Raw genomic sequence first — 14,124 nt, 5'->3', positions numbered from 1 at the left:
ATTTGTCTTTGTAGCCCCTGTTGTTTTGCTGACCTACTATTAAACGCCATGCTTTTACGTGCGCACACGCTCACTTATTTCTTACAATCATGTGGCTACCATTATTTTTCCCTATTCAAAGGTGAAGAAACTGAGGCATGGGAAGTTAGGTAACTTCATGAAGTCACACAGATAATGAGGGAAGGATTCAGGATTTGAACCCAGGCAGCCTAACCCTAGATTCAAGCTATTCACCACCACCCAAACACATACCATGGATTGTGTAAACTTGAAGCTGCCCCCAAATGGTGCCTAGAAAGGAAAAGTGAAGACTGAAAAAAAAAAAAAGAGGGAGCAAAGGAGAGAGAAAAGAGTATGAGAGAAACAAATTGATGATTTTATTTGAACCCCTAGATAATATGAAGCCGAAAATTACCCTTTGGTCCTCCTAGTTATACAAACACAGTCTTTCCTCACTAGTAGTCATGGGTTCTTAATGAGAGGTGTTCTCACAGTTGTATGCACAAACAGAACCCTAAACAGTGTATACGCATGTCTCTGGGAACCGTCAAAGGAGACTGTAATTTTACAAAGCTGCCAGATGTACAGCTTCTTAGCCAAATAGCCTTTGCTAAAATTAGGTGGGGACATTTAGACCGTGTTGGTGGTCGTGTGGCTAGCCTCTGCTCACGTGAGCTCTATTTCTGGAGCTACATTTGGGTGGAACAGAATAAGCTGTCTTCTATGTTAAACCAAGTGCCACAATTTCTAATCATCTTTTAAAGGCAAGTTTCTGGTCAGCATGTTAAATTGCAAAAATCTCAGCTGTTTCTCTAAACCCCACTAAAATGCCAGCATGTCAGCCCCCGTTCTGTGGGTCTTTCTCACTCTCTCACTGTTCCGCTCTGCTCTGTAATGCTAAGAGACTGACCTCTGCAAGGCTGGGCTTCCCAGGGGTCCAGCAAATAGGAGCACTTGGGGTGGGAGTCCAAAGGTGGAGGGAAGGGAGAAACGAGGCATTTCTCCCCCATCCCTCTCTGCCTCTACCAGAGGATCTGGCAGTAGCCAGGTCTCCTCTGAGGCTCCAGAGGTGAGTTCTAGCTGCCACCAGGATTACTAGTTATCATGTCTTGATTAAATCATTCTTTTATCTCCTTTATGCTCATTTGAATGGTTCACTAAACTAGGAAATTGCCCTTTAGTGGAAGGACAATTTATCCCTCAGTGAGCCTACCAACAATATACTGGCATTTCAAATAAGGTAAACACAGAACCTAAGGAGCAAATGCCAGTGAGTTTTGCTTTCTGTTTTGAACTTTATACAAAAGATGGCCCTGGGATGTACATATCCCATATCTGAATGAGGTTTGTAGTTTTCTTCTTTCTCTATTTGAGCTAGGGACTTGAGGTAGTTACAGACTGAATGTCAGTCTCTCCTAAATTCCTATGTTGAAGCCCTAGCTTCAAATCTGGTGGTATCTGTAGGTAGGGCCTTTGGAAGGTAATTAGGCTGAGATGAGGTCATGAGTGTGCAGCCTCCATGATGGGACTGGTGGCTTTTTAATAAGAGGAAGAGGCAGTAGAGCTTCCTCTCTCTTCCATGTGAGCAAACAGAAAAAAGGTGGCTGTCTGCAATCCAGAAGGAGGGGCCTTCACCACGAATTGAAATGGCAGCCAGGCACGGTGGCTCACGTCCATAATCCTAGCAATATGGGAGGCCAAGGCAGGTGGATTGCTTGAGCTCATGAGCTCAAGACCAGCCTAAGCATCAGTGAGACCCATTCTTTACTAAAAACAGAAAAATTAGCCAGGCACAGTGGCATATACCTGAAATCCTAGCTACTTGGGAGGCTGAGGCAAGTGGATCACTTTAGCCTAGTAGCTTAAGGATGTTATAAGCTATGACACCACAGCCCAGGTGATAGAGTGAGACTCTATCTCAAAAAAAAAAAAGAAAGAAAGAAAAGAAAAAAGAGAGAGAGGGGGAGAAAAGAATTGAAATGCCTAGGATCTTGGACTTCCCAGCTCCCAAAATTGTAAAAAATGAATGTTAGTTGTTTAAGCCACCTAGTTTGTGGAATTTTGTTACAGCAGTTTGCGCTAAGACAGAGGCCAAATTTCTATCTCTCCACCTCTATTACAAGTGTATATTATCTGCACATCACTGTCACCTTGCCTTGCTTTCAGCAACCAGCCTGAGAGTCTGCTGCTTCTTTAAGTAGAGTAAGTAACATCTTCGTCCAATGACCAGCCCAAATCATCAAGCATTTCCTAACTGAGGAACTGTGGCATGGTAATATTTGCTTCTGGGTTGCTACCTAGGCATGGTGTTCTTGAAATGCAAATAAATGGAAACCTTCATTATAACCCCAAGAGCTTTCAATCAGAAGAAAAAAAAAATAGGGAGTTCAGTAACAGATTTAACTTTTACAAAATGCTCTAGATCAGCAGTTCTCAACCCTGTGGGTCAAGACCCACAGAACTGTATTAAAGTGCCGTGGCATTAGGAAGGTTGAGAACCACTGCTCTAGATCATATTAAACCCCACAAAGTTTTATTCTTTTTCTTTTTCATTTTTGCTCTTGGTAAATAGATTTAATAAGTTGCCCTGACTTGTTTTTCCTTCTAAGAGCAAATGAATTTTCCTGAAAATATGGCATTTTTCACTTGGCAAACAGGCATAAGAATAAATTCTTTAAGCACCATTTAAGAAGCTTACTTGAAATTTTGAAGGCTCACACCAAAATGCTGACTATTAAATAGCTATTTGTTATGTAATGCCAAACGAAAATGTGCTGTCATAATTCATCAGATAACATTTAGTTTTTACCTCATTTTGAAAACTTTACCTCATTTACCAGGATAGACACAAATCACAACTTATGGCTGTCATGTGAAAGCAGTAAAATATTACATACCTACAGATGACCTCTATCCAGACATGCTTTTCACTGTTCACATTTTATCTGTCAAATAGTACTTTTTAAAAAGAAACAAATATGAATGCCATTATAGAGAGAAGCTACCAGCCTAGGACAAGTTCTAGCATTTTGTGTCCTGACAGATCTTAAATTGGACATCTGCCAAAGTCAATAAAACTTGTTCATGCAGAACCTTACCTGGTTTTCACCACATCGAGGGGGTGCATCAGGCAAATTTCTACAAGACCTGAAAGATAATAAAAAAAAGAAATCCAATAAACACTTATGTAAACACCAGTTCTTAGTTCCGTGACCCTATTGATTTCCCAAGGATGACGATTCTAATAAGGAACTTGGGACTTTAGACATGACATCTAATAGAAGTAGGCTAGAGGTAAAAGACAAATGCATATTATTATTTCAATGGGCACAAGATAGGTGAGTATCTATGTGTCTTAATCAACTAGGCAGAAATTATTGTATCCCAGTTCAGCGCAGTAGATAGTGTATGTGGAAGGAAGGGAGGAAAGCAGAGAAGGAAGGAGAGAAGGGGGGGGGGTCTAACACGGAAAACCATAAGCCTCGGTTTCAGCATCCATGAGATAAAGCTAATGCTTTCTTTTAACCTCACAAGGTAGCTAGCTAATCCAACACATACCAATACATTAATTGCTTCATAGAGAATAGTTGTTTTTCTAAGCAGCGCTTATCTCATTTAATCCTCACAAGAATGCTATGTGATGGGATGTATTATCCCCATTTTGTGGATGAGATAATTAAAGCACACAGGTTTAATAACTTAGTGTCACCTTGGGAGTAGTCTTAATTCCCACAATGCCCATGATATTAGCCGTTGCACAGTGTGAGAACTTCCACAGCTTCTTTCAAATCAATTGTAAAGCCTTACCTCCTGCTGTTTAATTGAGCAGAGAAGACTACTCAATTACAAATTACTGGCACATAACAATAGTAGTAGTACAAGTAGTTGTATGTACTAGTAATTGTAAAAATAATTACAGTAGTATTATAATAGTAATAATCACGACAGTTACCTTACCTAGAGCTGCTACATAGTTGTGATCATTTAATATACATTGCCTCTAATATGTACAACTACTGAACCAGGTAAATATCATTATCATCTTTACTTTATAGCAGGAATCTACAAACTACAGCCCATGGGCCTCATGCTGGTTGTGTGAGGACTTTTTTGCTTATCCCTGGTATTGGATATCACAAAAAGTATGCAGACTTTTTTGGCTATTCAACTTTTGTTAATGTTTGCACATTTTTTAATTTTTCTTTTGAGACAGAGTCTCACTCTGTTGCACAGGCTGGCATGTTATGGCCTCAGCCTAGCTCACAGCAACATCAAACTCCTAGGTTTAGGTGATCCTTCTGTCTTAGCCTCTTGAGTAGCAGGGACTATAGGCGCCCACATTGATGCTCAGCTAAGTTTTTCTATTTTTAGTAGAGACAGGGTCTCACTCTTGCTGAGACTGGTCTCAAACTCTCGAGCTCAAATGATCCATCCATCTCTGCCTCCCAGAGTGCTAGGATTCAGTCATGAGTCACTAGACCTGGCCTAGTGTTTGTGTATTTGATGTGTGGCCCAAGACAACTCTTCTTCCAATGTGTAGCAGAGAAAAAAAGTTTGGACACCCCTGCAAGACAAGCAAACTGGGGTTGATAACCTTCAGCAAATTTGTCCAAAGGCCACACAACTATATCTGTGGGCAGTTTTTATAGGCAGAGTAAATACCTTCATTTGTAAACTAGTTCTATCTTTATGTAGCTGGGATTTAGCTCATCTTTTTCATCCCATATTTATATACATAAATATTTTTTCCTCCCCACACTGGCCAAGTTCAGAAAGTTCAAAGGGCCTGTGCCTTCCTGAAGGTTTCTGCAGAAGCTTGAAACCTATATGTTGCGAAGTCAAACGCGTTGATCAGAAACAACTGTCCTAATTTGGCTACAACTAACAGGATCCAATATTGATATTTGTGCCACAGGCCCTCCAAGTCACTCAGTTAAGAGTCCCATGGCCTACAGATGGCAGGAGACAGGCACAAGGGAGAACAGGAAACAGGATCCCTAGACACAATGGCAAAGGCCCGGGGCGCCATTTTATCCTTACCAATAAGCCCTATTACTCAAGCTAGCGTGGACACGTCCCTTCCTTGCAACCTGTAAAGCCTCCATATATTTCTCCTTGCTTGAAAATTCATATTCACCTGGTAGGAAATCAGGTGGCCAGATTTTTTGTCCCAGTGCTCTCAGGGAGGCTCCTGGGGACATCAGTTCCTCGTTTGTAAAGGGAAGGATGAACTAGAATAATGTTGAAGCCTAATGTCCTGTGTTTGTTTGTCTTGCTGTTTCTGAATCTGATTCTTACTTATATAATTTTTCCTTATAATTCTGATTAATCTTTATTATACTAACTAGAAGAGGGTAAATCCTTAATCCTTTAAACAAAATTGACCTTGGAAACTCAAATTTTAAAAATAGGATTCTTACCAAGCACTGTCACAGACATCCACTAAACACACTTCTGTGAAACTGGCGTGTATGGGGGGGAGATGTTTAGAATCAGTTTACAAAGCACATCCACAAAGCTTCCCCCACTGACTTGGCATTAGAGGAGAAACAAAATATTACATCCTAAATAGCGGGAGTCGGTATATCTCTCAAAAACTTTACCAAAAGAACCAAGAATACCAACAGCTTACTGAAACTTACAGCAGGACTTAGAGAATCAGTTCATGTTTATATAAACCTATATGCCTATTTATAAAATAGTTTTAGTTTCCTATGTGCTAACAGATCAGATCATTATAGTTTGTGATTACTTAACACATTGTTGACTTGGAATTTTATGCAGAAACTATCTATTCCATGGTATACATATACCACAATTTATTAATCCATTCATGGATTGATGGGCACTGGGCTTCTTCCATGGCTTGGCTATTATGAATTGAGCTGCAATGAACAATCTGGTGCAAATATCTTTATTGCCAATGATTTTTGGTCCTTGTCTATTTTCTTAGACTAATGTACTCTATGCTCATTGGAGGCATTTTGAGGGGTTGTAAGCAGAGGAGTGATAATAACCTCTGCTAACATGTTCTCCCAATGGTGTAATGATATGCCCCTTCGGTATATCCCACACTGCTCACAATCACATTTGATTTCCAGCAAGGACAAGCACACCAATGCCCCACCCCGCCGCCCTTCTGTTACCAGTTCACCGGTAGAAGCATCATTTCGTATCATGGCACAGATGTCCCACGGACCTCTGAATATGAAAAAGTCAACCCCCAACTGTGAAACTGCCTGCTAAATTCTGACTTGGCCCACAGAAAATGTGACTTAAGTTGTCAAATGTTTGGTGCAGAATCTCTGTGTATGGTTATTTATTCACTATGATTTTCAATCAAAATAAGCAATTTACAGAATTTAAATGATCAAAAAAAATCATGAGCAGAGAGAAAAGATAGGTTGGAAACAATATGAAAATTTTAACTTTAATCAATGTTTTAAATCTGGATTCACTCAGTGAGGGAACGAATGCTTGATGACCTACACAGATAGCTAAGGACTGTGAGACACTGATTATTATTAATGGACATAACCATAAAAGTAGAATTGGAGGAATCATTACCATAAGCCTAGAAATGACCTCAAGAAGCTGAACTGTACCATGTACTGGCTGGCAATTCATACTATGACCTAGTATGAAGTCACAAACTCGATAATGGGTTAGTGAACACATTTTAATAATTTCTTTTTTTCTTATAAAATTGAAAGTCAAATATAGGAAAGAAGATTACACTGAAATATCAGGATTCATTTAACAACTCATCTTAATTGCCAATTTAAGATACATTGATACAGAATAAAAGTAATTAGAAAAACTTAAAAACATACATTTTCTCAAATAACATACTATTTATCAGGAAGTTTAAAAAATTCCATTGTTACATTATTTTCTTTTTCTTTCTTCTTCTGTTTTCTTATTTGTTTGTTTGTTTTGTTTTTTAAGAGACAGGATATCTCTCTGTCACCCAGGTTGGAGTGCAGTGGAGTGATCACAGCTCACCACAGCTTCAAACTCTTGGGATCAAGTGATCCTTCCATTTCAGCCTCCCAAGGAGCTGGGACTACAGCATGAACCACCAGGTCTGGCTCATTTTTTCTGGCTTTTGTTTTTGTGAAGATAGGAGTCTCACTTGTTGCCCAAACTCCTGGCCTCAAGTGATCCTCCTTCCTCGGCCTCCCAAAGTGCTGGTTTTACAAGTGTGAGGAACCCAACCCAGCCCATTTACTATTTTCATTTGAGGCAACTGCTGATTTGTCACAATAACAAGCAAATGAGAATTGCTATGAGATGTGTTTAAATTAGACAAAAAACTAATTTTATAAGGCTAGTTATAAAAATCAAGGAATCCCCAAAGCAGATTGATAATTGTGAATTTAACATATTGTAAATATTTTCATAGTTCCTACAGATTGTCTCTATTTCAGTGAGCGTGGCTATTTCCCTGATTCAAATGACACTGGTAATGTGACTCTGTGGGCACAGAAAGGAATGGGCTATCCCCTGAACCCGTACTCCTGAATGCTCCCATCTTTGAACTGGCTCAAATACAGGCCTTCCCCTAAGCCATTATTGCTCCTACAGGATTATGAGAAAGCCATCATAAGTCCTTTCCCCAGACTTCATCTTTTCTGAGACGGTCTCCTGGCCAGTCTCTTCAACCACAAAACTGAAATTACCAATAGCCCCACCCTTCTGTCTTCTGATACAACTTGAGGCATACCTGTTTTCCTAAGGAAAGTACAAACACCATGATGTAATGATCAATCATGATTGGTAAAACAACAGTTTTTCCTCAGTGTTTAATTCCCAGGGTCTTTCCTTTCCTTTGGAATGTTTCTCTCCTATAAGAACACATGCATGTACACTTCTGAGAAGCCTACTAATGTTCAGCTATCAATTCAGGCAACCATTTTCTCAGAAAGCCTGAATCAGAGACTGTTAGTTGTCCCTCAGTGTTCATACCTGACCACCCAGAATAAACAACACATTTCCCAGCTTCGCCTGCTGCCAGGCACTGCCATGTGACTAAGTTCTGGCCAAGGAAATGTGAGTGAGAGTGGTTTGAGCAACATCTGGGAAGTCTTTCAAAGGTAGAGATATGAAAACCTCTACCCTGATTGGAATGTGGACATAGGGGTGGAGCTACCATTCTGGACAAGAGACTTTGGGCAGAGAGGCCACAGAACGTGGCAACAAGATGGACATAGTAGAGCTCTGGTCTGTCTACCTGCGGATGCTTACATTGGAAAAAACTTCCATTTTCATTAAACTTTTGCTAATTGAGTTCTCTGCCATGTACAGATGACCTAATTCTAATTGATAGAGGAGCTCTTACAATTCTCTGAACTTGTATTTCAGATACCACTCTGCAACTGTCTCTTTTCTGGCCCGTATACTCCGTGAGGACACCTGCATCCCCATCACTGCACACAATGGCTGGCACTTAGTAAGCGCAATAAATATTTGCTGAATAAATAAATTGATGCTAATTAGGGTTTCTGCACATGTCATTATGTCAGCTAATTCCCAAGATAAACTAAACTAGCAGCTTTATTTGTTCTGAATTTATTTAATTACACTAAGCATTATATAAATAAGCAGATAAGGATAAATATATTCATAAAAATAAAAAATAGAGAACATGGGCTATTTGAATACAGAGTTGCAATATTGTTGATCTCATATCCAGATGTTCAGTTGCAATGTTAGGAGGCAACTAAATAATCAGCACATAATAGATGGACAAGTGATTATTGAGAGCTGTGTGGATTCAGGGTATTGTGCTAGATGCTGGGAACACAGCCTGATGCAGCACCCAGGGAACCTGAGAGGCCTGAAGGATTTTAAAGGTCAGCATAGAAGTGCCGCACTGGGAAAGGCTTTACATGGAAAAGAAGACATTGAGCAGAAAATAGCAATATGCATAAAACTATGTTTCAGGCCCAGTGATGTCATGTTGCATTTTAGAGTGTAAAATGTTATTTATGTTTGCCATCAATTCTAGCCTTACATAATTGTTGCTTTTATTTCAAATTGTCAACCTTCTTCAAAGGACTATGTTATACTTCTCATAAAACTAATGACAGAAAACATGAAGAGCTGTGTGGATTCAGGGTATTGTGCTAGGTGTAATATCATTTGAGCCCAAACTCTCAAGAAGAAATATTTATCATTTTTTTAATTAAAATTTTAATTCATCTGTGGCCTGGATATTTTCATATTTGGGATTACAAGGTTTATTTCTGTGAGGTAAAGACCATTTAAAACACACACACAGACATGCACATCTCACCAGGAAATAGTTCTTAAAATTTTCATCTACTTTGCCAACAACCGCTGGTAGAGATCTCATAACTCAATGCTATCTTTTTTCCTAGGTCTAGGAATAGAAAACCACATCAAAGCCATCATTCCTCAGAAAGGATGGAGTTGTTCTTTTTCATTTTGGAGGTTTAAAAATACTTACAACATAAAGCAAAAGACTGCCCTCTCTCTTTTTGCATATCCTTTTACAACCAGAACTACAGAAAAGGGTTCTATATGGTGGGAGCATAACTGCACTGAGGGATGGATCAACTATGGGACATACTCACCATGGCTAACTCTTAATGGAGTCCTGAGGCCTGGAGACCGAGAATGCTGGTCCATCTCTGTGCCTTCCTTCCCACGCCACCTGGCTTTTGCTCAGAACAGTGTGGCAATGAGCTTTAGTAACCTTTGCAGCAAAAGGATGAAGGGATGTGGAGGACAAGCTTGGTGCCCAAAAGAACCTTGGAACACAGCTTATTAAAGACACTGTTGAGTGATCCCTCTATTAAAGATTTATTTTTTATTTTAACTATATAAACACAATGTTATTACACATTGACCTGTTCTAAGATAATTATTTGAGAATAGTGTGTTCTAAAATTACCCTGCTTTGTTACCACCAAGTCAATTCAATTTCCTTACAGTTCCATTACATACAGCAATTAGATTAGATTATAATTTCATTATATTTGCATTACATATAGCAAGAATAGCATTTATCATACAATGGCTGGCAATATACAGAACATGTAAATGTGTGTCTCTCTTCACGGCCTCTCTAACCCCAGCCAGCCATTGCGGAATTCATCTCCTGGCATTGTTAAGTGATACTATGTGAATGGTTATGTCCAAGTTGTGAATAACCAGTTTAGCCAAATGTAAACCATGAGCTCTTTGAGGAAATGAAGTATTTATCTTTATATACCCACCAATTAAATGACACCAAACACATAGATTTCTATGAAGAAGTCCTCTACCTACACTCATGCCCTGGATGAGCCCAACCCGACAAACTTAGTTAAAATTCCTACGGTTTTAACTATGCTAACAACTCACCAATCCTGACTTCTCTTACAAAGTCTAGACTTAAAAAACCAATTGCCTATTTCACATCTCTGCTTGGAAATTTAACAGCCTTCCCAAGGCTTGATTTGTTCAACCTTAGAATCACCCTGGAATCTTTTCTTTCTCTCACAACCCTTTTTGAATCTACCTGGAAATCTCTTTGGCTCTATTTCAAAATAAACAGGGCATCCATAAAGTTCATGTGCAATTTTAAATAGTGTGCAGTTTACTATGTTAAACTACTTTAAGTTGCACACGAACTTTATGTCCACCCTGTATATCCAGATGTCTACCACTTCTCACTTTCTTTGACCCTCTCTCTGGTCTTACAGACCACAGTCAATTCTCACTGATTAACTGTGTCAGCCACTTAACAGGTTCCCCCCATCTGTCCACCTTTGCCTCCTTCCATCGGAACTATTATCCACGATAATAGTTTTTTGACTATGTGAAATTACTTCTTTTTTCAAATTTTTGTTTTATTTTTAATTGAGAGATCATAATTGTACATATTTATGGGGTATGATGTGATGTTTTGATGTATGTCTACATCATAGAATGGCTGGATCAAGCTGGTGAGCGTGTCCATCACCTGTGTACTAAAAAATGTTTAATGGTGAGAACATTTAAAATCTAATCTTTAAGCAACTTTGAAATATGCAATAATTATTAATTATAGTTACCATTCTGCACAATACACCCCTAAACTTATTTATACTGTCTGCCTGAAACTTTGTATGTTTTGATCAATATCTCCACTTTCCCCATTCATTCTTTTCTCTCAGCCTCTGGCAACTAAGATTCTACTCTACTTTCCATGAATTTAACGTTTTTAGATGCCACAGATTAAGTGAGATCATGCAGCATTTGTCTACCTATGCCTGCCTTATTTTACTTAGCACAGTGTCCTCAAGGTTCATCCATGTTGTCGCAAGTGATAGGATTTCCTTCTTTTTTAAAGGCTGAATAGTATTCCATTATGTATGTGGATACACACAGAAATATATTTTCTTTATTCATCCATTTATTACTATTCTTGATCTTAACCAAAAGGCTGAGAAGTGATATATCCATTCATTAGTTTATTGACACTTAGGTTGGTTCCAAATCTTGGCTATTGTGAGTAATGCTGCGGTGAACATGGCAACCAGTGCCTAGTTCACCCTTCAAAGCAATTTTGGAACACTTTCTGGAATGGCCATCAGAGCTTTCCTGGATGTTAACAAAATATTTTCCTTTCAACATTTCCTTTACCTACAGGTAAAGAAAAAAGTCATTGGGGGCCAGGTCAGTTGAGGAGAGAGGGTGGTCCAATACAGTTATTTGTTTACTGGCTAAAAGTTCTCTCACAGATAATGCTGTGTAAGCTGGTACATTATTGCGATGCAAGGGCCATGAGTTGTTGGTGAAAAGCCTACTTTTCCATGTAGGCTTTTCAGCCCTTCCAAATAGTAAACTTGGTTAACTGTCCAGTTGGTGCAAATTCATAATGAACAATATCTTTAACATCAAAAAAGTTTAGCAACATTGTTTTGACTATTGATGTGGACTGGTAAAACTTTTTGGTCATGAAGAATTGACAAGAGTTCCATTGTGCACTTTGATGCTTTGTTTCGGGGTTGAATTGGTACAACCGTGTTTCATTACAAGTGATAATATGGGCCAAAACATAATCTTCCTTTCCAAAAGGTCTTGGCAAACTTCAACTCTCTTTTGCTTTGTTCCCTTGATGGGCTCCATTGTGATCATGTTTGAACACACCTTTCTCATGCCACATTTTTAGTGCAGAATTTCTTAACTGTGTCTCTATCTTGAACTGTTTACATGGTCTGCTATGTTTCTCACAGTCAGCTGATGATTTTGATGCATAATTTGATAAATTCTTGCAATGTTTTCATCAGTTCTGCTTGTTATGGGCTGTCCTCAAAACTCTTCACCAGTGACACTTTCTCTCCCCTGAGAAAATGTTTTGTCTATTTGTACACTACTGTTTTCCTGATGGTATTATTCCCATAAACTTGGACTAACTTGTCCCTGCTTTCACTACCACTCTTCCCAAGTTTAACAAGAAATTTAATGTTTGTTCAATACTCTAATTAAAGTTCCAACATTCTTGTAATAGAACACAAAAACATACAACAACAATGAACACCATTAAGGAAGACACCACCATACATTGATATGAACACAGCTGTGAGACACTGATATATCAGTATTATGAACAGAGGTATCTTTCCATTTATTTAGAGAGGAAATAAACCTACTGATATGTTCTGAGTCTGTATATATCCTTCAAGTGGAATAGATGATTCCAAAGATAATTTTGGTAAGTAACATTTTATGAGAAAAAAATCTCAACATTTCTGTGAACTGAAAAGCAGTGCAGACAGAAAATTGAGACACTCAAGTATCCTGACTGTGTCAGTTATAAGTAAAACCTATGTTTTCTTTTTATCAGGCCCCAAATCTTTGCATTCTACTATAGCCCCTTTCATGGCATTTTCAAATTAAATCCAAGCCCTCTCTTTTGCTCTCTGATGTTCACACGGCTTTAGCCATTTACTTAATTGATTTTTTATAGTATGTTTAAGTCTTTAAAATACAAAACAATAATTTTACATTTTAAAAAGAACCATGGAGGAATAAATGGCTTCAAACTGTGCAAATTTCAAATTCAAAAATAGAACAGCTACATACAGAACTGATATTTTTTCATCTACTCTACTAGTCAAGCAAATCATTACAACATCCTATTTGATAGCCTGCCCAGAAAATGTGGTAGCCCTACTGAATTACAAGCAATGTGAGACTCATAAAGCAAAATCAAATATATTATACTTTCCCCTAATAACATTTAAGGTGCACTACCTTTGTAGCATAGTAAATTAGTATTATGAACACTGACTTGGCAATATAGTCAATGAGATTTGGCAGGATTGAAAGATGTTGTTAAAATTTATGTGTTTGGGCAAGCCACAGACTCCCTTAAAAATCTTGAAGCAAATACTTTCATATAAGTTTACTATTAGCATATATGTTTAAAAATAAACTAACTCTAAAAAAATTGCTGTTAGTATGTTTCTATAGGAAATGCAAAGATTTCCATATTGAATACTCCCTACTCCCATAGAAACTATCTAATTGACATAAGAATTTAGGAAATATATTTCAAAGGTATAAATATATGTGCACATATAATCTATAAACCATAGTAAATGGAGCACATCCAAGGAAGGAAGAAAAGTTGAGGCAGAGTTTAAAAATCACACTTTGAATGCAAAGACACACTGAAAGTTATTAAACAAATAAAAATACCACTTGTAAACAAAGTCTTTATCTTAGTTAATTTTCACCCAAATTCAGCTCAATAAGACATCTTAAAAAATTATTGTTTGGTATTTTAACTCAATAGAAGTTATTCTTTTCTTTTTCTTTTTTGTTATTTAACTCCATTGGTACCCCAACAAAGATCCATGTGCTCTTGAGTAGAAACCAATTTTCAGATGTGCTGGTTCTTTATGGAAAGCTACCTACTACGTGTGGATTACTACAACCAATAATGTAAGGAGAAACAGGGGGAAATGTAAGCTGTGGATTAGGAGACATATAAGAGATCACTTTTAAGAGAACACTTTTAAGTGTATGTTTATAAAGAGAAGGAAATGAGAATAAAAAAGAGAGAGAAACAGAGGGGCCATATTTTACATATGTAAAATCTGTGATTGATTACGTATATTCATACAT

General features: G+C 38.0%; 1 protein-coding gene across 2 annotated transcripts in view; it reads right to left on the bottom strand.

The window, feature by feature from the left end:
* SLC25A21 (solute carrier family 25 member 21) overlaps positions 1-14,124 on the bottom strand; it is a 498,533-nt gene that overhangs the window by 177,423 nt on the left and 306,986 nt on the right. For both annotated transcript variants that reach the window (XM_053594794.1, XM_053594793.1), the window contains exon 2: positions 3,099-3,147. In XM_053594794.1, the coding sequence (XP_053450769.1) occupies positions 3,099-3,147 (49 nt within the window). The remainder of the gene's footprint in view (positions 1-3,098; positions 3,148-14,124) is intronic.

Source organism: Nycticebus coucang, chromosome 6 (assembly GCF_027406575.1).
Source record: "Nycticebus coucang isolate mNycCou1 chromosome 6, mNycCou1.pri, whole genome shotgun sequence".
Lineage (NCBI taxonomy): Eukaryota > Metazoa > Chordata > Mammalia > Primates > Lorisidae > Nycticebus > Nycticebus coucang.
Note: the sequence above shows the minus strand (reverse complement) of the source record. Positions and strands in the feature narration are given on the sequence as shown.